Source organism: Zalophus californianus, chromosome 7, assembly GCF_009762305.2.
Source record: "Zalophus californianus isolate mZalCal1 chromosome 7, mZalCal1.pri.v2, whole genome shotgun sequence".
Classification (NCBI taxonomy): domain Eukaryota; kingdom Metazoa; phylum Chordata; class Mammalia; order Carnivora; family Otariidae; genus Zalophus; species Zalophus californianus.
The window spans coordinates 29,793,396-29,819,473 of NC_045601.1; the positions used below are offsets into that span (position 1 = coordinate 29,793,396).

The 26,078-nt window shown below is 36.4% G+C and overlaps 1 protein-coding gene across 2 annotated transcripts in view; it reads left to right on the forward strand.

The window, feature by feature from the left end:
* HBS1L (HBS1 like translational GTPase) overlaps positions 1-26,078 on the forward strand; it is an 86,406-nt gene that overhangs the window by 41,825 nt on the left and 18,503 nt on the right. For both annotated transcript variants that reach the window (XM_027601352.2, XM_027601353.2), the window contains exons 5-12: positions 8,543-8,651; positions 13,572-13,831; positions 14,293-14,458; positions 17,565-17,682; positions 22,136-22,282; positions 24,349-24,423; positions 24,985-25,102; positions 25,502-25,570. In XM_027601352.2, coding sequence (XP_027457153.1) covers positions 8,543-8,651; positions 13,572-13,831; positions 14,293-14,458; positions 17,565-17,682; positions 22,136-22,282; positions 24,349-24,423; positions 24,985-25,102; positions 25,502-25,570 — 1,062 coding nt within the window. The remainder of the gene's footprint in view (positions 1-8,542; positions 8,652-13,571; positions 13,832-14,292; positions 14,459-17,564; positions 17,683-22,135; positions 22,283-24,348; positions 24,424-24,984; positions 25,103-25,501; positions 25,571-26,078) is intronic.

Genomic DNA, 26,078 nt, shown 5'->3' on the forward strand with positions numbered 1-26,078 from the left:
CATACTTTATGTTTCCTTGTGGTATCTTTAATCATGGAGAAATTTTAAAATTTTTATATAAAACTTAGTCTTACTTAAACGTTATAAATATTTTTAAAGGAAATACATTTTTATTTATTTATTTATTTTATTTTTTTAAAGATTTTATTTATTTGACAGAGAAAGACACAGCGAGAGAGGGAACACGAGCAGGGGGAGTGGGAGAGGGAGAAGCAGGCCTCCTGCTGAGTAGGGAGCCCAATGCGGGGCTGGATCCCAGGAACCCGGGATCACGACCTGAGCCAAAGGCAGATGCTTAACGACTGAGCCACCCAGGCGCCCCAGGAAATACATTTTTAAAAGATTTTATTTATTAGAGAGAGGGAGAGAGAGAGCACACAAGCAGGGGGGAGGGGCAGAGTGAAAGGGAGAAACAGGCTTCCTGCTGAGCAGGGAGCCTGTTGTGGTTGTGGGTCTCTATCCCAGGACCGTGGGATCATAATCTGACCTGAAGATAGACGCTTAAACTGACTGAGCCACCTAGGTGCCCCTATAAATATGTTTTTATATTTTTCTTCTTTATATTCATATCTTTGATCAACAAAGAATTTATATATAATACACCATAGACATATGATAGAACATTTCTTTCAAATGAATGGCCAATATTCCCAACAACTTGGAATAACCCATCCTTTTCCCACTGATTTGAAGTATTACTTTGTATATTCTGAATTTCTGTTTGTAACTCTCCATATATTATATATTTTTCTATATACTCAAATGCTATTCTTATGTATAAAAAATATAAATATATTCCTATTGGTCCATTTGCAGATGCTCTGTTCTCATTCATCAAGCTATTCTTATGCCCCATTTTAATTTACTCCAGCTTTATAGGAGAAGGTCTTGATACCTGGTAGTTCAAGTTCCCTTATTATTATTCTTAATTTAAAAATTTTATTGGTCATTCTCTCACATTTACTCTTCCAGATGAACTTCAGCATCAACCTGGCTTGTTTCTTCCCAAAGTAGTTCCTTTGGATTTTGTACTACTGGCTCATTCTTTTTGTTGTTGTTATGTACTCTTGAAACTTGCATGACACTTAAGCAAATTAAAAACAACAACAACAACAAAAAAACCCCAAAAAACCAAAAACCTGGGCTCAATCTAAAGGTAAAGTACACTTTTGTGTTACTGTTGGTCTATGACAAAGCCCAATTTTTTTCAGATTTTTTTGCCTGGTTGACCCTTAAATAGACTTTTTCTCAAATTAGTTTTGCCTCCTCTTTTTCAGGGTCATGTCAAATTTCATTTGTTGAGACTTTCCTAATAAGGTGCATACTTTGAATTCTCTTGCTTATTGTTTCTTTAACTCATCTCTACCACTTTTATAATTAACTCTCAGGGTAGTATATAAGCCCTTTGAGAATAGCCACCGTGCGATTGTATAGGTTGTATAGCCTTTGTCAGATCAACTGATACGGACCTCAGTTTTCCTAAAGTAAAGTGGATATAATTATACCTACTCTGCATGGTTGTTACGAAGGCAAAAGAGCATGTAAGCACCTAACAGGAGAGCATGCAAGAGTGCCCATAGCAGGGCCAGATTGGCTTTCTAGAATGCAGATCTCTAAACATTAGGAAGTGGCTGGTATTAAGTGCAAGTAATAGAGAGAGTAAATTGAGGTTATTGTCCAAAGAAGAGATTGAAGATAACTTGCAAAAGCAATAGAGATCATCTCATGTCTTCAAAATGTAAACTCTTAGGGGTTAATCATTAAACTCTATTGAATGTTTGTTGTGGGCAGAACACTTGTCATGTGCTGTGGACTATGTGAACATATGTATAAGACAGTTTCTACCCTCCCAAGAGCTGGTCGTTTAATATTGAGTGTGCTTTAAGACCAAAGGAGTAAATCAGAGGCAGGTAGATCTTGTGGATATGCAAGCTTAAGTTTTCAGTAAATTCAGGAAGAGTATGAAAATTGTGTGGTGCTGGGGAAATTGAGCTTTGTATCCTTTACAAAGGCATACACATTGAAAAAGATCTTCAGGACAAGGGGCCTAGATAATTTTGTATTTAAGAGAAAACTTAGACACTGCTCTGTAGATCTCAGTCGGGAAAGGAAGCAGTGGAGCCCCGGAGGAAGCAGCCCAAGGAATAACTACAGGGACAAAAGGCGGCTTTGCTTTAGAGATAACTGGAGTATGAGAATGATGAATTGGACAGGTAGGGTGAGATGATTAAGGGCAGGTCTTGCCACTTACTGTGAAGTCACTTAATTTCCTTGTGTCATTTTTTGGTCTATAAAATAAGCAGGTTAGGCTTCATCAACTGGATAAGTTTTTTTCCATCCAAATGAAAAATCAAAATGATGATCGATTCTCTCCGTCCTCCTAGAGACTAAACACTAGTCACTAATATGTGAATCTTCAGAATGCGTATCTTTTTGTGACTGGGTTTTACATGATACATGACTTGAGGGAGGACATTGATTATTTTCCTTTGGAATGGCACATTTTACTTTTACCTCCTAATGGGCTATTTGATTTGAAAATCATTTTAGTGGTTTGGGAGTCAGAGACATATACTGGACTAGAAATCATTTATTTCATTGTAACAGGCGGTCCCCCACTTAAAATGGTTCTTCTTAGATGTTTTGACTTTACAGTGGTGCTGGCGTGATACGCATTCAGTAGAAACTATACCTTGAATTTTTGAATTTTGATCTTTACACAGATGATAATGTGATGCGATCTTCCCTCATGATGCTGGGCAGTGGCTGTGAGCTCAGCTTCCAGTCAGTCACCTGATCACGGGGGTCAACAGCCAATATGCTTACAGCCATTCTGTACCCACGCAGCCATTCTGCTTTTCATTTTCAGTACAGTATTCAACACTTTACTAAAAAGTAGGCTTTGCATTAGATGAGTTTTCCCAACTGTAGGCCAATGTAAATGTTCTGAGCATATTTAAAGTAGGCTAGAAGGGCGCCTGGGTGGCTCAGTCGTTAGGCGTCTGCCTTTGGCTCAGGTCATGATCCCAGGATCCTGGGATCGAGCCCCGCATCGGGCTCCCTTCTCAGCGGGAGGCCTGCTTCTCCCTCTGCCACTCCCCCTGCTTGTGTTCTCTCTCTCTCTCTCTCTCTCTCTCTCTCTCGCTCTCTCGCTGTGTCTCTCTCTGTCAAATAAATAAACAAAATCTTTAAAAAAAAATAAAGTAGGCTAGGCTAAACTGTGAAGTTCTGTAGGTTAGGTGTATTAAGTGCATTTTCAGCTTATGATATTTTCAGCTTATGATGGCTTTATTAGGACTTGACCCCACTGTAGGTTGAGGAAGATTTGTAGATGAGAAAACTGAAGCTAGCGAAATTAAGGGAACTGCTTAAGCTGTGAGGGAGGTAGTAGCTAACTAGTGGCAGAGCAGGAACCGGAATCCCCGCCTTTTTTCTGTGCAGGTATTCATTCCATACTGACATTTTTTGGGGCTTCCTGAAAATTTAATGCTCAGTTTTTTGAGGTGGTTATGCAGTGAATGAATTTCTAGTTGGTTGGGGGAAGATTGGAGAACACAGTAAACATTTCATATTTTTATGTGATGGGAGGATTCAAATACTCATACGTATCTCTTAGTGATCCGTGACTGGTTATTTTAGTTATTAGTTCACTTCTGACCTATTTGTAGATTTTGCCTGGCATCAGTGTGATGGTGATTATGAGAGGAACTTTGTAATGTGGTTGGATAAGTGGAAGTGTATCACATTGCTGTTGACAACAGCTCAGTGGAAAATTTACTGAATGTATCTTTTTTTCTTTGTGGATAACACCAAATTGAAATTAACATATTTCCAAAATAGCCCAAGTCAAGTTTACCTCTCAAAGGGAGGGTTCTAGAGTTGGAATTATTGAACCCCTTGAAATAGCATGCAAAATTTTGTGTGTATGGTGCATTTTTCTGGCAAGCGTGTCCCATTGTTTTTGTGAGCTTTTTCAAAGGGGGGGTGTGTGACCTAAATAAAAAGATTTCAGAACTACTGCTTCAATGGGTGATACTCAGATCTATAATACTAGACTTATTTTACTCTGAGAGAAAAAAGACTTTCACTTAACTGAATTTTTGAAATTCTGCATCTTGTGTTTGATGTCTTATAGATAAGAATCACTAGAAATGAAGAGAATATATTATTTATTGTATCCCCAGAAATACAGGATATTGTGATTTTTGTACTTTTAAGACCTTCTTTGTCATTTTAATTTAATTTTTTTTAAGTCAAAATTATAGTTTTTCAATGTACTAAATGTGTAGGAAGTGAGAATTAGTCCTGGCTAGCCTGGATTGAGACATTTCTGTGCTTTATGGGTTTTTTCCCCTATTATTTTGACAGGGGCCAAAATCCACCACTCCTCTTTTCCTTGTCTTAGGATGTCCTCCCTCCCTATACACGCCACCACCACCGCCACCATCACCATTATCAGCAGTGCTGTGTGTCCTCCTTTTTTATCCCTCTCTCATCTCTGACTCCTCTCTACTTTTGCTATAACTCTGGAACTGCTTTTTTCATAAAAATCAAACCCTTCTGTAATTCTCAATCTGTTTTCTGAGTGGTGTTTCCACTCATTGCCTTACTTCACTTATATTCTCTCAAACCTCAGGGTCTGGAATGTCAACTTTGTTCTCTGCCTTTTCCATCCCATTATTCCTCCATCCTTTTTTTTTTCCTGAAGTTTTGCTTCTTTGAAATTCCCGTCTTTTGCCAAAATCATCGGTTCATTAGTCCTCTCACTGCTATCATCTACTGAGCAACCTCATGTCCTCTTCTTTATTCATTGAATACTGGCAGCTGGCTTACAGTTTTCTTCTCACCCTCCGCTCTTGATCATAGTTTCCTTGTGCATCGATGTAGGAAAACACCAACAAATGCTACACCTGGACTTTGAGTTCCTTGACCACTTGATTTCCAGTGACCTTTGCCTCCTCAACAATTCACTCTAATTCCCGTCCTCCAGAATTGCGAATTCACAGTCCTGTTCTGACCACGACCACTTTTCTTGACCTGTGGACCTCTTCACTTTATCCCAGTGCATTAGTACTCTTCCTTTGTCATTTTATTTGTTCAATCCCACTTCGGATTTGTGATTAATAATTAACCCCTAAGAGTTTACATTTTGAAGACATGAGATGATCTCTATTGCTTTTGCAAGTTATCTTCGATCTCTTCCTTGGACAATAACCTCAATTTACTCTCTATTACTTGCACTTAATACCAGCCACTTCCTAATGTTTAGAGATCTGCATTCTAGAAAGCCAATCTGGCCCTGCTATGGGCACTCTCGCATGCTGTCCTGTTAGGTGCTTACATGCTCTTTTGCCTTCATAACAACCATGCAGAGTAGGTATAATTATACCTACTTTAGGAAAACTGAGGTCCATATCGGGAAAAAAAAAATCTCAATAACTTTTCCTCCCATTTTGCCAATACCTTTAACTGCCTTATTTCTCTGCTTTCTCCTTGTACCTGTTGGGTAACCCTGAATAAAGCACTTAATGTCTTCTCTGTGCCTGTTCCTAAATTGCTGGATGAGATCTGGTCACAAAGAAAGACAGACTGATTCCCTTATAAATTTATTATCATAGATCTTTTTAAAAGATGTTTTTATTTTAGTTGACCCAAATGTTACATTAGTTTCAGGTGTTGTCATAGATCTTAAGTGAGCCTTCAGTACTGTCCAACAATTACCCTTTGTGCAACGATTATTGAAAACTATTTGCTTCACCGGTCTTTTTACTTTCCTTGTTCACCCTCAGTCTCACCAGGTAACTGGCTCCTTGTTATGTTGAAAATAGAAGCTAACCATTAGGAATTTTCATCTTCCACCTCCTCAACACACAAACCTACTTCCTATTACAGTCAAAAGAGCCCTTCGCCTATCTTAGTTTAGACTCGGCCTGTGCTTCACATCCCATCCCTTTCTGCCTTCAGGAATTCTAAAATATCTAATGTGATCTTTTCTCTTCCCAGTTTTTTCAACCAGTCCCTCTCAGTTCTACCCTATCAGCTGACTCTTTTCCTACCATTCTACCATAGCCCTCCCAAACTTTTTAAGTGAGTCATTTGCACATATCTGTAATCTCTCATCTAAAGCCCTTGGGACCATATTTAACTCAGAAATCAGAAGTTTTGAGATTTAGGAAAGCATTACCATGTACGTACTACCTATGTATGACAGCCTCAGTGAGATGGGGGGCAGCACCCTGTGGTCATCATATGATGATTTCTGACCTTGAAATGTATGGTTTTTCACTCTTAAGTGGGATAAATAAGGGTTACAAATAGCCTTCATGTCAGTCCAGGTCAGGTTTTGCTTCCAAATTAAAACAAAAACCTTAATTTTCCAGAGCTTTCAGGTTTTCGAATTTCAAATAAGAGATTGTGGCCAGGTACTGCCTCTGTTTTCTCATCTTCATTTTTTTTTTTTTAACCCATTCTTGCTTTTCCTTCTCTCACTTCTGTCAGATGGCTCTTACTAACTCTACCAATGACCTTTATTTGAAGCGATCATGTTACTAGTGAATGTTTCCCCAGACTCGGGTGGTGCCAGCTCCATCAAACACTCTTCCCCTGGTTTCCTTGGCACCCCCGCCCGCTCTCCCCAGTCACCCTTTTGCAGCCTCAGTGTCCTCTGTCTTGTGATTAAAGGCTGGATTTCTTTTAAGGCCCTGTCCTAGGATTACTTCTCTTCTTACTCTATATTCACTCCCTCTGTGATCTCACTTAGGTCTGTGTCTTCAACTACTAATTATATGCTGATGAATCACAGATAGATGCTCCAGCTCACACCTCTCCTTGAGCTTGACTCTGTCGTCTTCCCTCTCTCTTTCTTCTTCCTGTTACTTGCTTATATCGTTTTGGTGGCTTCCGATTTTGTTAGAACAAGTGTTAGGATCTGTGTGGCATGGCCTGACCACTGCCCCAGCTTCAGCCTCAGTTAGTGAGCTACGTTCCCTTTCCCTTCTGCTTTTACTTCCTCTGAGGTCCCATGCTGCCTCCCACAATACAGTCGCTGTGCAAACTACTCTCTCTGTTCACAGTACTCTTCCTTTCTTTGTAGGTCATTCCTACTCATTTTTGCATCATTGCTCAACTCTTAACTTTCCTGAGGAAGCTCTCTAATTTGTGTGCCCTATCACCAAACCTTATGACACCATATACACATTTTGACACTAATAACAGTTTTATTTTTGGTCAGTTAGTGCACTTTCTCCATTAGATGTAAGCTCTCTAAGCACAGAGATTATGTCTGCTTTTGTTCACCATTATATTTCCAGCATAGTGCTTGGCATAAAGAAGGCAAATAGTAAACATTTTGTATGCATTATATACATTAATTTATCTTTTCTAATTTAAAAAGTAATTTATGTATATTTCCATATATATATAGAAGGTAAATAGTAAACATTTTGTATGCATTATATACATTAATTTATCTTTTCTAATTTAAAAAGTAATTTATGTATATTTCCATATATATATAGAAAGTAAATAGTAAACATTTTGTATGCATTATATGCATTAATTTATCTTTTCCAATTTAAAATGTAATTTATGTATATATATTTACCAGTGTAATGTGCAGTTTCCAGTTTTAAGTGGACCCAATCCTGATGGTAATATTACTGAAAATTATAGATACATTCTAAAGAATTCCATGAATCACAGGTATATTTTTTAAAGGATCAAATGCATAAAAGTCTTTGATCTAGCTCATAATTGATCTTGTTCTTTTTTTTTAAGATTTTATTTATTTGACAGAGAGAGACACACAGCAAGAGAGGGAACATAAGCAGGGGCAGTGGGGGGGGAAGCAGGCTTCCCGCTGAGCAGGGAGCCCGCTGCGGGGCTCAATTCCAGGACCCTGGGATCATGACCTGAGCCTAAGGCAGATGCTTAACGACTGAGCCACTCAGGGGCCCCTCATAATTGATCTTGTTCTTAATTCACTCTTTCTGTATTGACCTCTTCCCCCGTATTCTTGTTAGATATCAAATATCTTACTAAGCCTAGTATTGTGCACAAGTAAAATATATAGTGTCCAGCACAGTTCAGCAGCCTCTTAACTTGCTCATCAGTTTATAGGTATCACGGGATTAAAAATAGCTTAGCCATCTGTTAACTGACCAAACAATTTTAGTAGTGTGAAAGGGCGTGGTAGGAGACAGGGACCTAGGGCCTAGGTATTCTGTCAGAGCAAGGCTCAGTGCAGAAACCACCTCGTGACCCCTTAATACTGAAACTTAAGAGTCAGTTCAAAATTAGGAAGAGATTTGGTGGAGGTTAAGCATAGCAGAGTCCCAATAGTAGGGGATTTCCCAGAATATAGGGTGACAAAAGAATTTCAGCATTTTAATTTTCACTAAATTTTTTTAGAGAAAAGAATATAAAGATATAAATTCTATAAAACTTATTTATCATGTTATATTTATTTAATATATAATGTGTAACAAATTTTTTAGAAATCAGCCTTAATTAATTAGGCTTTTACATTTTACTCTCTAATTAGGAAAATCAGTAGACTTGCAGTCATCTCGAAGTGAATCTGAAATTGTGCCAAAAGTTGCTAAAATGACTGTGTCTGGAAAGAAGCAAACTATGGGATTCGAAGTGCCTGGGTAAGTTCTTAAGCCCTCCCCATCTTTTTTTTTTTTTTTTTTTTTTTTTTTTTGGAAATTGGTGTTGTCTTCCACTTGACTATAAGAAAGAAAATCTATTTTAATAAATTTTGCAGGATGTGTCATTAAGGTTGAAGTATCATGGGTCCTCAGTGTGACATGGTACAAAGAAAAGGGGATGGGAAATTAGGCTTGATACTAAATATGCATGTTACTTAATCTGATACGCTGTCAGTTTCCTCATGTTAATTAAATAATTTTTAGCAAAAACCCTCTATTTTGTGAATTCTAGCACTCTGAGCTAGGGAATCCTTCTACCACTAGATGGTGTAGGTAAGCAGTGTGGGAATTAAATGTGGTTGGTGAATCATGTAATTATTAATTAAAAATTTTTTTTCTAACTGTGATCTTTACTTTTTTTTTAAGCTTTTATTTATTTATTTGACAGAGAGAGAGACAGTGAGAGAGGGAACACAAGCAGGGGGAGTGAGGGGGCGGGGCAAAGCTGGCTTCCCGGCTGAGCAGGGAGCCCACTGTGGGGCTGGATTCCAGGAGTTTGGGATCATGATCTGAGCTGAAGGCAGATGCTTAACAACTGAGCCACCCAGGCGCCCAGTAACTGTAATCTTTAAACTCTTTTAGATTTTCGGGTTGAATTAAATGGATCACTAGAACAGAGGCACAAAATACAAAATGAAACATACCTAGAATTTCACATCTGGTGAGAAATTATAGATGTTACATTAGTAGCACTCATTTGTTCTTAACATAATCTGGAGGATCCTCCCAAGAGTTTTTGTAGGCAAGGGAAGTTAGTTGCTTGAGGCTTTTAACAGCACAGTTAACTTAAATCCATTACTTATAAATTACATATATTTTGTCTGTCATTTAGATAGATAAGAATCACTGTTATCAAATATAAACAAAAAATAGAGGATTTTTTTAAATTTTAAGAAATAAAAACTAAGCAGCCTTATTTTTTTCTCCCTTACAACATTGTTCTCTCTAAATTAATGGAAGCTTCATGAGTCTTGGTTGTGAAGAATCTTCATGATCACTTAGTTCAATTTTTTTTATTTTATAAAAGCAATACTTTATTTAGATTCCAATTCAGTGAAGGAAGGAACTCCATATCCAGGACAGAGTAAGTGTTCAGTGTATGTTGAATGATTGGATGAATGAAATTTTAATGAGTGACATTTAATGAATTAAAATGAATGACATTTTAATTTGGGTAACTGTATCCCATGACAATAATTTTGAGTCCTCATTTAATTACCAAAAGCTTAATATATGTCTTTTCTCTCTGAGCTGGGGTTGGGTTAGTCAGAATCATAAATTTATTATTCTTATGTCTTGGGAACCATTTAATCCTAAAATGGGATCATTTCCATTGAAAGGGAAAAAAATAAATAGAATGTGCAATACCTTATTCTAAGAATTTTATAATCTTACTGCAAAAGGTTTTGGGAATTTTAAGGCAAATAAGCCCAAATTAACGTATATTAGATGTAAGTGCATAGTTATCTGTGGGAATAATAAAAAATAATGGATAATAAATGATCAAGAAAAAAACAATAAGTACAAGTAAATAATTCTTGACAACCTAACTCTGTTGTATTTCACAAGTGTACTGCAAGCCTTTCAGAACCTTACAAGACTATATGCTTCATGAGGACAGGGACCATTAATGTTCATCATCATATTTCTTCTCATAGAATAGTTTATTTATTGATCAGAGTCCTTGGGGAAATACATTTTATTTTAAAAATAAACTTGGAGGGGCGCCTGGGTCGCTCAGTTGGTTAAGCGTCTGCCTTCGGCTCAGGTCATGATCTCAGGGTCCTGGGATGAGTCATGGGGCTCCCTGCTCAGCGGGGAGCCTGCTTCTTGCTCCTTCTTTTTTCTTTTTTAAAGATTTTATTTATTTGAGAGAGAGAGAATGAAAGAGAGAGAGCACAAGAGGGGGGGAGGGTCAGAGGGAGAAGCAGACTCCCTGCTGAGCAGGGAGCCTGTTGCGGGACTCGATCCTGGGACTCCAGGCTCATGACCTGAGCTGAAGGCAGTCGCTTAACCAACTGAGCCACCCAGGCACCCTCTCCCGCTCCTTCTGTTGTTTACTCTGCTTGTGCTCTCTAGCTCTCTCTGTCAAATACATAAATAAAATCTTAAACCAACCAACTTGGGAAAATGTAAAGGTGATAAAACAGTCTGAATCAATATTTTGTTACAGCTCTAGGAGAGAAGTCATCAGAACATGAGAGGTCTGTAGGTACAGATCAGGATACTCAGAAATGCATAATATTGCTGAAGGACCAAGCTATATTTGTGTCAAATACTTATATAGGATTTTTAACAAGTTTATACTGAGGATAATACTTAGGCTGTTGTTCTGATTGGATTAATGAAACACTTCTGAGTCAAGATTTCAGCATCATGAATACCTACATAGTGTGATTCCCAATGGCAGCTCATGAAAAAGGGGTGATGCATTGCTTAGAAGAAACTAAAACAGCAAACTTTTTCTTCACTAATATTAAAGATGGTAAATACCTCTCTAGAAAAAGTATAAATGGTTAGAACCTTGCATAGAAAACTCTTAAATTTAAATTAGTTTCCCAGTCTCATTTAAATAAATGAAGAAGAAAAGTTAAGCCTGTAGATTCATGTAGAAATATTCCTACTTTTGGAAAGATGGTTTAGGAAAAACACCAGAGTAGTCATTTTATAATAATAGATAAGTTTACAAAATTGTATCAGAAAGCACTTGAAAAAAATTCAACCACTTTACTCTTTTTTTCATATCAGTTAGTAGTTAACAGTCTTTTTAGGTCTCAGAGATTTTTCAAAACCTTAAAATACTGAATTTTACCTCATAATATGTAGAAGTTTTTAATAAGCACAAACTTAACCTAGGATGCTTTTCTAATTTGGTCACTTCTTTCTAACACTGTATAATTTAGTGAACTAATTTGTATTTTACCTAGAATTTATTTGAATGTTTTCATGAAACCAAGAGAAAAGCAAACCTTTCATTTTAATGAGTTGTAAATGAAACGATCAAGTCAGACCCATGCTTTGTGAAGCCCTTGAACTGCTGGGCCAGCTGAGCTTCTGGGCCCTACCTGCTGTCAGCCATAGCCATTCTGCTTGGATCTCTTCTCTGTACTGGAGTTAACATAAGCTTTCCTTTGAAGAAAAGCTTCTGTAACTAAAAACAGAGATTTGAAACCAGAAATTGTGATTTCTCCCAGGTCGGAGCAGAACCATAGCCCATGTCTAGTTATTTTGGTTGAACACTTTTGTTACAATTTGTAGGGGTTTTTTCAACTTGTCTAAATGCAGAGTTGTCATGTTTTGGTTTTAGAACTAGCTGTGGTCATTCAAATGTTTGCAAATTATAGTCTTAAGATTTCACTTAATTTAACCTGTTGGAATCCTTTAAAAGAACTGGACGGTTTTCCACATACTTAAATTTTTTTCCCTGTGGATCTAGATGAAGCCAATCTGCCTACGTGGTGTTAACAAAGAACACCAAAATTGTTAGTAGAGATTTACAAAAGCAAGAGAAAAGGGGAGTGGGTATGAGGTTTTTAATGCAGTTGCAAATATAACTAATGGGACTCTTTCCTGAGGGCTAGGATGAAGGGTCAGTGTTCAGCACATAAAAGTGCCCTGAGAGGGAAAAAGGATTCTGTTTTTTGTGCAGTGGACAAGAAGAAAATAATGTACTATTCTCACAGAAACTGCTTTTTGTATGTAATTCTTTGCCAGTTCCAAATTGAATTGAATAGGATTGGTTTCATTCTTTTTTTTTTTTAAAGATTTTATTTATTTGTTTGAGAGAGAGAGAATGAGAGATAGAGAGCACGAGAGGGAAGAGGGTCAGAGGGAGAAGCAGACTCCCCACTGAGCAGGGAGCCCGATGCGGGACTCGATCCCAGGACTCCAGGATCATGACCTGAGCCGAAGGCAGTCGCTTAACCAACTGAGCCACCCAGGCGCCCGGATTGGTTTCATTCTTAATAACTTGCAATTTGACCTGTTCTTTGGCCTGTTTCTATTTATCTATGTCACTGAAAGGAATGTAAAGTCTGTTGTAGGCTGGTTGATTAGATCACATTGCTGCTAGCTGTCCATGGGATAGATAGCACTGATACGGTTTCTGTAGATAACAGTCAAAGAGCTGATGAACTAAGGTCAGTGTTTACTTTTGGGGGCATCATCATTATCAAAGAGCAAGTAAGTTGTGCTAGATGGCCTGGTTTCTACTTTATATATTTGAGTCCCTCACTGGATTGTAAGCTTTTGGGATTAGTAGATAAATTTCTCATCTCCATCTTTTCTTCTCAGCATCAATGCCTAGTAGAAGTTGTAGTTTTTAGAAAATCAAGTATTAGTTGAATTAATGAATTAAAAATTTCTTTGCTGTAAGTATTAAGAAAATGTAGACAGAGTTACCTCCCTTAAGGATAGTGTTGGAGCAAAAAAGATTGTTAAGTCTCTGTCCTGTTGGAAGAATGAGTTAGGGATGAAACTATTTTTTTAAAATACTACTTTATCTTTAGGAAGACATTTAGAGCCAGGTTTTACAAAATATCTCCATTATGCCATCTGTTTTGATAGGACTGTATGGCTAAGGCTATGGCCCTAATTCTGTTATTTTACAGGATATTTTTTTCTTATCGTACTGTTTGCTGGACTGTTTTTCTCCTGGGATCCTCCACGTCTGTCTGTATTTGTGTGGTTTGGGTCTAGCTAACTTGTCATTTCCACCTTAATAGACTAGCCACTTAGCAGAGATCATTTTGGTCTGCAAGTGTAAGGAATAAGAAGAGACAACTCCTCTGCCCTTCTGACCTTATAGGATGTCAGTTGAGTTGGTTTAAACACTTTTTTTCCTATCTCTGTTTTCTGTAGAGTAACTGAAGAAAATGGTCACAGTTTCCACACACCTCCAAAAGGACATCTTAGTGAAGGAACCGGCATTGCTGCTTCTGATGTTCTTGACACTGTTTCTAAATCAGTTCTTCCATCCCACACCATTCAAACATCAGAAGAGCAGAGTTCAGCACCAACGCCGGTGAAAAAGTCTGGCAAGCTGAGGCAGCAAATAGATGTCAAAGCGGAACTGGAGAAGCGGCAGGGCGGGAAGCAGCTCCTCAACTTGGTGGTCATTGGTAATGTGTTTTGCTCCTCTGAGTGCCCGGTCACCTCTGCCTTAGCCTGGCCGCTTCCTGGTGGCAGCACGGACGCTCGTTCCCGCTCTGAGTTTCTGTCTGGGTGTAAATGGACACAAGCAAGGAGGCATCACATCATAATGCTTTCTGGTCACCCTGGGGGAAATAATGCCAAGTTACCAACGAGGTCATTAGACTTGCTTGTGGCATTTTCATTTTGTGAATGTTTCCAAAATGCCATGTCTTATTGACAGTTTGAATGTCCAAAAGTCAAGGAAATGTCCCCCTCTCTAAAGAGACACAGTTTTTTCTCCATTTACTTTAACTATCATTTGATAAAAATTGGTATTTATTACTCTAAACACTGACATGAACTATTGGATTACATATTCATGCAATGCCTCAATGTGAACAGCGTCTGAAAATGTACTGAGTATTAATCCTGAATCAATTTTCCTTAGGTCATGTTGATGCTGGGAAAAGTACTCTGATGGGCCATATGCTTTATCTTCTGGGTAATGTAAACAAAAGAACTATGCATAAGTATGAACAAGAGTCTAAAAAGGCTGGCAAAGCTTCGTTTGCATATGCATGGGTCTTGGATGAGACTGGCGAAGAAAGGGAAAGGTAGTCACTATATTTCAAAATTTTCAGTTTGAAATGATATATAATCTTTTAAATAAGTATGTAGTATGTGTTGAATATGTATGAAACATGCCATGAAATATTTTAGAAACTTCTTTTAGAGAAAAGCTTTTAATTATCAGGGAAATATTTTTATTATAGTTTCCATTATGTCTATATACATTTTCTACTCTTCCAAATTCTATGAGAATAGTTGAAAAGAATGTTTATAAACAAACAAACAAAAACCGCACACAGAAAAAGGCAGTAAAAAACCTTAGTTACTTATTCTGTGGGAGAAGTTTCAGTTGTCCCTTCTCTAAGTATATGTCAGATTGACTTGATTTCTTTTTTTAAAGATTTTATTCATTTATTTGACAGAGAGAGAGGGAACACAAGCAGGGGGAGTGGGGGAGGGAGAAGGAGGCCTCCTGCTGAGCAGGGAGCCTGATGTGGGACTCGATCCCAGGACCCTGGGACCATGACCTGAGCCGAAGGCAGACGCTTAACGACTGAGCCACCCAGGCGCCCAAATTGACTTGATTTTGAATTAAAATTATGAATAAGGCTAAATTTTATATAAGGTAACTTTAAGGACAGGTAACTTTTTGTAGTAAACTGTCTTGTCTGGAACTAAAATGACCAGTAAATTTAAATTATCAGACTTAATTCATCTTCATACTTTCTGTAGTGTTTTTATATGAGATAGAGTCAACAAACTAGTAATTAGACTTACTTCCTACCGTAGGGATTTAACCTAGTCTATTGCTGTGCCCAGTGCTAACTCTGCAGGAGAGAACAGCTACTCATATACCTCTGGCCAAAGTATTTCTTCTCTTTTCTTTTTTTTTAAAGATTTTATTTATTTGACAGAGAGACACAGCGAGAGAGGGAACACAAGCAGGGGGAGTGGGGGAGGGAGAAGCAGGCTTCCTGCAGAGCAGGGAGCCCGATGCGGGGCTCAATCCCAGGACCCTGGGATCATGACCTGAGCCGAAGGCAGATGCCCAACGACTGAGCCACCCAGGCGCCCCCAAAGTATTTCTTTTGAGGTCTTTTTAGAGTGGTGGTATGTATCATGTCAGAACTGTCCAGGCGGGGGGAGCCAATGGCACCTTTGTCAGGAAAGGATGGGGACAGCTACTAAGTGAAATGGCAGGTATATCAACTGTGTCAAAATAATGACTAAAGACTCTGAAGTCCTCTGAAAGTCCTAAATCAACCAAGAAATTATCCCATGTTCCCTATCTTCCTTCTGAGTATGATTAGAGAATATATTTGGATTTTCATACTTTAAAAAAAGTGTGTATTTATTTTCTTGCGGAGTCTTGAATAGTCTACATTATAATATATAAGGTAGTTCTCAAGGGTCACAATATTCCTTAGCTCTTCTGATAAACAGAATTTTATATCATGGTGGGTTGTTTTTTTTTTTTTCTTGTAGGTGGTCTTTTTTATTCTATATCACATCATAAGCTTGTTTTCCAACCTCGTAAGGAAAATTAGTTGGTTGCAAATTTTTGGAAAATGAATATTGGAAAACAGTGGAATTTTTGTATGATGTCAGTGTTAGAAGACTAAATAATTTCCATCTACCAGCTTACCAAGCAGATTTTTAAAATATATGGCTCTTTAGTTATATTTGTGTCATCTGCTAAGTAGGTAAAGAGATTGAGAACAGTAAAATTTAAGTTAGAATAACTTGTTTGAATTTACTTAATATGTGCATGGAGCTGGCAAGTGAGCTAATTATCTAATTCCTAGAATAGTCAATAATTTTAGTGGGGTTTTTATTTTTATTTTTTATTTTTGATAATACATCTACTGGTTGGCTGTTATATTTTTGCTGCTTGTAGTTTTCTGTTGCTCAGCATGATGCAGTTTTAGAATATTCCTTGGTTCTGTAGATAGCAGATGCTTCTAGATACATAATGAGAGTTTTAACTCACCACTGTATATTCCTTAATAGCATTTCAAAAATACAGTGTGTTATCCCACCACGTTAAATATTTATAAATCATCTATTCTCAGATGTTGAACAGAAATTAGTAAAATGAGTGACATTTATATATCCTTAGGGTTACAAATGCAGACCAGAGCTGGCTCAAGTGTGTATTCTGGTCAAAGCAGTCTTAGGGAGGAGCTCAGAATAAGTCTTGGTTCACCAGTATTCTAGGCAATTATTTGAAGATTATTAGAGAGAATTAAGCATCATTTTCACCAAATCAAATGGCCCATTGTTTAAGCTAGAATGACTTGATCAACCAGACCCACAGTTACTGCTCGCTCTGCTAGGGGAGACACAGAAATTATTATCATTGTCAGAACACTTGATAGTAAAAGGGAGTGCTCATTCCTTATTTTGGACTGTTTGGGGCAAATCAGGATGAATGATTACCCAGTTTATTGCCCACCCGATTTCCTTTTCCTGATGTCTGGAAAGACTCAGTACCTTTGTAGACTCTCCCTGGGCTTTCTTACAAGCTGAACCTACATTTTTGTGGCTAAGAAGAGGCCTGTGTTGGTCTCTAAGAAGGACGAAACAGGATGGGAAACAAACTACTGTTTATCTCTTGCAGTTTTTAAAAAATTTGCTTTCTCCTTTGATATTTCTTTTTTTTCTAAATGTGTAACATACTGACCTACCTTGCAAATGAAAGTTTTATGTTTATTTTTATAATTAGTGAAGCATCTACATATGAAGATGAGGAAAATTTCCTCCCGATAGTGGTCATGCTCCACGTTACCGTCTCATGTGCAGTATTTACTGTTTCCTCCTCCAGGTGTCCCCATATATCTTTGTTTGCTCACAGTCTACCTAGCCTTTTACCAAAGGAAAAAAAAAGAGAAATGGGAAATATCCAGCATTTTGATTAAGCTCTTGTTGTATCCACAGCCTTATTTTAAAGCCATACACGTGAAATTTTGTTACAGCAGAGATTCTAGCCCCAATTGATAGCTTAATTTGTCAAAATAATAGACAGTGTAATAAAATTCCCATTATTTCTTAAGAATTTAGACTGTCATTTAGCTTATATTATTAAGTAATTTAGTCCATAGCACTGATGATTTCTATAGTGCGTTCTAACCATTTTATGTTTTCTTTAAGGGGAGTAACAATGGACGTTGGTATGACAAAGTTTGAGACCACAACCAAAGTTATTACATTAATGGATGCTCCGGGCCATAAGGATTTCATTCCAAATATGATTACAGGAGCAGCCCAGGTACCAGATATTTCCTGAATTATACTACACTGATTGTACATACAATTTCCTGATGCTGAGCTTATAATTCTAGGATTATAACTTTTAAAATATTTTGAAATTAAAAATTTTAACTTTTGAAAAATTTTGAAAAAATAAAGATTGTATTTTTATGATCTTATTGGTACCATATAAAAGTTTTTCTAATAATTATATAGAAGCAAATGTATAAAAGCTATGAATTTCTTATAGTAAAAATAATGGTAAAGTACTGGATGAGATATAGCTTTATATTATATTAATTAATAAGTTGGAGTGAATATTTCAATATCTGCCTTTTTGCTGTATTTATATTAAAGGCCTGTATCTTTTAAAAGCACTGATTTATGCAGAAACAGTAAAGCTTGGGAGTTTTGCCCCTGTGGTTTATTTACTTTCTTTGTAGGATTAAAAAATAGTTGCAACTTGTAGAATTACATGATTCTTAAGGATATGGAAAAAAATCAAAGATAATAACTTTAAGTAATTAAACAATAAAAATAGCACTGCACATAGAGGACATGGATTTTTTTTTTAATAAAAGATGATTATTGGAAAATGTGAAGAGTTCAAAAGTTTGCCTGTGTAATTTGGCAATAAGTGTGACTTAAGCAATTGGCCATTTTCTGAGTTCTTAACATCTATTTAAAGGGCATGTTAATATGAGCATTCGTCAACCTAAAAAGGATGTTATATAAATAAATTAGAATATATTTGAAGATAAATGAGAAAATATTCTATTTTAGGAAGTTGATACATAATTTCAGAATATTAATTTAAGGTCCATGGACTGAACAAGATATTGAAGACTGAAAAATAATTACACTCTTGACTGAGTACCAGATATGGACTAGACACTGTATGAGGTGTTTTGTATACACTTAGTTTAATCCTTATAATGAAGGTGCATATTATCCCTGTTTTATTTTACTTTTTTTAAAGATTTTATTTTTAAGTAATCTCTCCACCCACGGTGGGGCTCGAACCCACAACCCCGAGACCAAGAGTTGCATGTTCTACCAACTGAGCCATCCAGGTGCCCCATCCCTTTTTTAAATTAGTGTACTTCTCATTGCATTTACCAAAGGATACAATATATTTTTCCCTTTGTTTCATTGTGTGTGTGTGTGTTTGTGTGTGTGTCCGTATTTTCATTCGATGAATACTTGCTGAATGTCTGCTGTGTACCACGCGCTATGGTAGGCAGTGTAGGGATACGAACTAAGAAGCACATTTTGGTAGTTTAATGGGAGAGGCAAACATCAAGCAGTTATAGTAAAATGTCTTTGAATCCTAGAATCTTAGAATCCAGAATAATCATAAAGATCATTTTTTCCAAACTCCTAATGGAATTAGCATAGGAAAGGATTTCAGAAATTATCTTACTGAATTCTCTTATATGACAAATGAAGAAATGGGCTCAACATATTAGGGAACTTAACCTGCAAAATACTGGGGTAGGCTTTTAGGGATGCAAAGAAAAATGTGGGGTATGCTGCTTCTCCTCAAGGAGATCATGTAGGAAGGTAAAACGTGTAAAGACGAAAGGCTAACACAAATGTACTGCAAGAAGGATATACACAGTATATGTGACAAGGAAAGATCTCTTTGTAGTGCTGAAAAGGCTTCCTTAAAAATGTGTAGGCATTGTAGGCATTTGAGCTCCCAAAGACAAGCTGCTGCATGAAAAAATAGAGAAATTGCCCCGGAATTTTTTGGAGATGGTAATAGGAAAGAGAATTAGGAAGAATACTTATTGCCTTCGAAATCTTAATGTCAATTCAATGAATTTCAAAAAAAAAATTTTTTTTTTTAGATTTTGTTTATTTGACAGAGGGAGAGAGCACAAACGGGGAGCAGCAGAGGGAGAGGGAGAAGCAGGCTCTCCGCTGAGCAGGGAGCCCTGTGCGGAACTCGACCCCAGGACCCTGGGATCATGACCTGAGCCAAAAGCAGGTGCTTAACCGACTGAGCCACCCAGGCATCCCAATGAATTTCAGATTTTAACCTAAGAAAATAAATATAATTTGACAGTTATCAGCAAAACCTGATTAGAAGGAGATTTACAGTTATTGAGTCTAGGATTTGGAAGGTCAGGGCTGGGTGCTTTATATAAACTACACTTTTCATTGTTTCTGTGAAGTGAGCAAATTTTTTTCTTTTTTTAAGTTTTCATTTAAATTCCAGTTAATTAGGATATAGTGTAATACTATTTTCAGGTGTACAATATTGTCATTCCACACTTCCATAAAACACCCTGTGCTTCTCACAACCAAGTGCACTCTTTTTCTTTTTAAAGTTTTTATTTAAATTCTAGTCAACATACAGTGTAATATTAGTTTCAGGTGTACAATTTAGTGATTCAGCACTTACATACAAGTAAAATGATACCCAGCAAGATTAAGCAGTTTGCCTGAGGTGAGGTGTAAGGCCTGTTAGTGAGTGCACATGAGTGAAACAGAGTCAGTTTTCAAATGGATTGCTCCAATTTGTGCTCTTAACCAAGAATTCTTGTTCAAAGAACTGGATCTCGTTGAAGAAGTTAGGGTTCAGTGTTTCAAGTCAGGAAGAATTGGAAATGAATGCTGAACTCTTAAGACGAGAAGAAAGGCAGGAATATTTGGGTAAGAATAAAAGGAAAAAAGAACAGAAATCATAGTGTAAATTGCCCCACCAAAGTATGTGGTTGATACTTCTAATGTAAAGTTCTGTTCAGAGCAAAGTATCTGATAAATTCTTTACTTACTTTATGACCATTTTATTTCTCATTATGGTAAAGATTATATGGCAATGTATGTGAAATTCTTTAAAGACTGGATAGCACAAACTTAAAATGTCATTGAGGAAACAACGAAGAGGAAAGCTATTATGGACTCTGTTCAGACCAAAGGCCCAGAGTGCTTCCTGTGGATGGAATGTAAGAGGACTCTCCAGAGAGCGATTATCCAGTACCAGTCTGAGCTAGCTCGCTCAGGAGGGGACTGCTGGAGTTCATTATTACATCCTGGATTAGAGAAAAAAAAATTTTTGTAAGAACAGGTAGGCCTGCAAGGCAAAAACCTCAAAGGGGGAAAAATGCAAGAGTGCTCCTTTCAAGAACGTCCTCACAGTGCATCGACAGAAATAGTTGATGAGGATGAAAGTGCACAAACCATTCTCTACAAATTTTCGAAGACTGCATCCACATGATGCAAGTGGAGTCACATAAAGAAGTATCGACACAGGAGCGCATGGGTGGTTCAGTTGGTTAGCAGTTAAGTGTCTGCCTTTCGTCTCAGGTCATGATCTCGGGGTCCTGGGATCGAGTCCCACATCGGGCTCCTTGCTCAGCGGGAAGCCTGCTTCTCCCTCTGCCTGCCGCTTCCCACTGCTTCTGCTTGCTTTCTCTTTCAAACAAATAAATAAATAAAATTAAAAAAAAAATCAACATAAAAGAATAGTGGGAACCTGTAAAACTAGTGTTAATAAGGCTAAAGAGGAAAAGAACCTAAGGCTAAGGTTAGCTTTTTTCCTCCCTTTTTTTGTGTGTAAATGGAGTGTGAGAGGAAAAATGTCTTTCACCTGATTCTCAAAATGCTCCAGAAAGGTTAGGAACCCTTGTTAAGTCAAGATTCTTTTTCTCTGCCGTAAAGGGTGAACGTGCTCTTTTTGGATAACTCGTTTATTCAGTTTTTCTTCATTATAAATAGTACTCTGGTAAACATCTTTGTTGATTTATAATTCTCTAGGATAAATTCCAGGAAGTGGAAGTGATGGGAAGCAAAATACAAGTATAATTTTAAGGCTCTTGTTACTTACTGTGAAAATGCCCTCCAGAAAGCTTCCTCCCTTAAACAGGCGGTGCGGAAGAATGCTGGTCTCACTACACCCTTGCCTGTAGTAAATCATTCTGTCTTTTAAGTCTGGCTTATGTGATTTCTAAAAGTGGGAGAAGGAAAGAATATATTCATGTGCTTTTAATGCCCTTTTTTTTTTTTTTTTTGGTTTCTAGTGAATTTGAATTTTTTAATGGTTCTCGGCCATTTGTATTTCTTTAGCATTTTGTTTGCTTGTACCCTTTATTTTTCTACAGAGCTGTGTCTTTTTTCCCTGTTTTAGTAAAATTCATATTAAGAGTATAACTTTTACAAATATCTGTCCCTGTTTACTTATGTTTAAACCGTGTTTATGTGTTTCCTCTTTTGCCTAGATACTTTGTTATGTAATCAAATATGGGAATTTTTTTTATTCTTTATGTCATTATTTTTGGCCATGTGCTGGTATTTTTTTTATATTTAAATTTAACCCATCTGTGTAGGTCTTTGATTTGCTTTGGGGTTTGGTGTTCAGGTTAGAGTCTGCCTTTAAAATCTGACCACAATTAATAGACTAATCTTTTCTTTGAATTAAAATGCTGTGATGTTATTCCTAGTTTTGATTACTTCTTCTTCCTTAGGCGGATGTAGCCATTTTAGTTGTAGACGCCAGCAGGGGAGAGTTTGAAGCTGGATTTGAGACTGGGGGACAAACACGGGAACATGGCCTCTTGGTTCGTTCTCTTGGAGTCACACAGCTTGCGGTTGCGGTCAATAAGATGGATCAGGTATTTGAAGGCGAACGAGTGTTCATTTCATTTCAGATGTTAAGATGTTATCCTGTTGTATCGATGACCTCATAGGTGACTAGTGTACATCTTATTAGTCTGGTGGCCATATTTAAAAGAATTAATTCATGATCCTCATATTAAATAAATGAGATACAAGTAATTTTTAAGCAAAAAAGATGTCTTCTCTCACTTTCAACATTAATTTTAAAAATCTTACCCAAAAACTAATGATGTACTATATGTTGGCTAATTGGATTTAAATTAAAAAAAAAAATCTTAAAATTGTTTTTAGTTATAAAATAATACACAATTTGATTTAGTATAAAGAAACCTGAAATAACCTATATTTCCAACTCCCCTTTTTCCCCCAAAATCTTTTAACTTTTCCTTTTGTGTATCCATCCTGTTTATTTTTATAGGTGAAAATATTTTTCTTCATAACGATGTGTTATAATTTGTTTTGTTATCTCCTTTTTAAAAAAATGATAATCTTGTGCATGTTTCCAAGTAATTGGCTTTTGTATGAACAGGTTGTTTTTACAGCTTTTTTCTAGTCTGTTTTAAAGATATATGTAACTTATTCAAATAATCCCCTATTTGTGAATATTTCCAGGGATGTGTGTGTGTGTATTTAGAAATAGCTTATTCTTTGGAAATTTCTGGGCCTAAGGGCATTTGCATTTTTAAGACTTGCTATAGATATGATCAAAATGCCTTCAAGAAAAGTTCTAGTTATTTACTCTGAGCACATAGAGTATATGCACTTTCCCGAACACTTAATCAATACTGCTGTTATTAAATGATTATTTTCCAATTTGATATGCAAAACATGTTTCTTTTTTGTTAACTTACTCTCCAACAAATCTTAATAATATTTAAATATACTTTGTATATTTATTAATCATTTATATTTTTAATTTTGGAATTATTTATATAATTTGCTCATTTTCAGAACTTCTTACCAATTTTTAAGTATAATTTACTTAGTAAAGATATTAATCCTTTATCTTATGTATTTTTCCCAATTTGTTTACTTTTCATTTTACTTTTCTTTTTTTATAAATTTTTTTTTTTAAAGATTTTATTTACTTATTTGAGAGAGAGAGAGAATGAGAGATAGAGAGCACGAGAGGGAAGAGGGTCAGAGGGAGAAGCAGACTCCCTGCTGAGCAGGGAGTCCGATGTGGGACTCAATCCCGGGACTCCAGGATCATGACCTGAGCCGAAGGCAGTCGCTTAACCGACTGAGCCACCCAGGCGCCCCATTTTACTTTTCATTTTGTGTGTTTTTGACATATATTCAAATTTATAAATATTTCCTTTTGATTTTTTTTTTATGCTTAGGTGTTTGCTTACCCTGAGATCAGATACTTATTCACCTACATTTTTCTACATAGTTCTTTTACAGTATCATTATTACACCTATCTTTTATTTTTCCCTAGTATTTTAGTATGAAAAAATTCAAATACAGAGAATAGAAAAAAGAAAAGAATAATAGAAAGAATTTTACAATAAATACCATATTATACCCACTACTTAAGATTCTCCTACATACTTGATTGCATCTTTGTCTGTCTACCCTGTGTCCATCCATTAATTCATCTTATTTTGACAAGAATTTCCAAGTAAGTTACACATTGTTAAACTTAGCCCTGAATACTACAGCATGCAGAGTTCATATCACATACACATTTTTAGTTTATTTGGCTTGGGGGGTGTGTATCAATAATTTTATTTTATTTACAGTATTTGGTCCGAGCGCAGTTTAATAAATTACTTACTCTGTCTCCTTACATTTGAAATCACTTACAGCATATACAAAAAGTTCTATATATATATATATTGGAGTTTGTTTCTAGGCTTTCTGTTGTAGGAAAAGTTATTTTTAGATCATATTAATAGTAAGGGTTCATTTTCCCAGTTAAATTTTAATAGATTTCATATTGAATAGATTTTATATTTATATTTTATAGTCTTGATTTTTTTATATTTTATTGCAGAAATTTAAATTTTATATATAGCATGGTCTGAAGCATAGTTTTAAAAATTGAATCTTTATCAGGTTAATTGGCAACAAGAAAGGTTTCAAGAGATTACTGGAAAGCTTGGGCACTTTCTTAAGCAAGCAGGTTTTAAGGTAAGATAATTTTAAATTTATTTAGTTATCTTTAGTCTCATCTTACTGATATGGGAGAAAAACCTAACACTTTGGTGTTCTTGTCTTAAGTATGTTTAATTTTGTTTGTTTTTATTTCTGCCTGGTAGCATGTATATCTTAGGTTCGTTGGGTTATTTCACCATAAGAAAATTGCATATTTTATAAATTGGCTTGGATTTAACAAAAATAAAAGACTTTTCTGCAGCTATTAAATTAGGTGGGTAAGCTTAGGGAGGTTGTAGAGGAATGGAAACTACACTTCCACTACAGTGAAAACTAGTGGAGGGGAATTTCTGTAGCAAAATGTAAACGAAATATGCCTATGTTACCAGGTAAAAATGCTTGAGTGTTTTGGGAACAAATTTGTAAGTTTCCCGCAAAATCAAAACAGTTGAAAACTGTTGGTTTTATGATTTCTACTGCTTTTAAAAAAGTACATTGTTGCATTTGCAAACTTGGTGCAGCCTGGTAATAGTGAGACTTTTGACTTGTTGAAAGCAGCGTTGTATTAATTTTCATATATTCAATCCTTTTTAATAGGAAAGTGATGTAGCTTTTATCCCTACAAGTGGTCTCAGTGGTGAAAATCTAATCACAAGATCTCAGTCAAGTGAACTCACAAAATGGTATAAAGGATTATGTTTATTAGAACAAATTGGTAAGTATACTGCCATACTAATTTTGATGCATTGTAAGCTTGATGGGAGACAGTGATGTGTGTGAAAAAGCATAGGATTTATAATCAGAAGAGCTACTGTAGTAGTTTTGAAATCACCTACAGTATTTAAAATAATACTCAATTTTCTTTATTTAATTAATGAGGCTCATGCCTGTCCTACCTAACCCACAGACTATTGATCTTAAATGAGATGGCGTGTATGAAAACATTTTATAAACTACCAAGTGTTGTAGGAATGAGAGTCAATTTGCTATTAGTAATTACAAAAGAAAATTATTTTCTAGGAGAGTTGGGACTATAATGGGCCGATTGGACCTGAGTCAAAAATTACTTTTAAATTAAACCTTGTGGGTTTTTTTTTTTTGCCATTTTTTCCAGATTCCTTCAAGCCTCCTCAGAGATCTATTGATAAGCCTTTTAGATTATGTGTGTCTGATGTTTTCAAAGGTAAGTGCTCCTTCTTCGGTGCTGCTTCATTCTGGCCCTTGCTTTTCATTTTCTCCTGACCTCTTTTCTTAGACAAAATTATTACACTGTCTTCATGTGCCAGTGTAAGGATCGTTGCCAAAGTAATCTTGAAGTGCATAGTTCTAGTTCTTTAGCTCCCCTGCCCAGGGAACTCGTCAGTTTATGTCATTTCCCCAGCTCATACTCCTCCTCCAGGTGTGGAGCCCCTCATCCTTTCTCTTCCTAGCTTCCTGTGTTTTTTCCTCTCATCGGATCTCTTTAGTTTCTGTATCCTTCAGCCAGACTGGATTGTTAACTATTTCTTAACCACATGGAATCTTTGTTGCCACTCCAGCTACCCAGTATTCTGTTCTTCTTTTTCTTCACTTGTCCATCTCCTACCCATCTGTAGCAGTTTGGGTCCAATCGAGAGATAGATACCATACATTGGTAAAAAGAAAGTTTAATATAAAGAAATATGAATATGATAAAAGAGTGACTGTAAGAT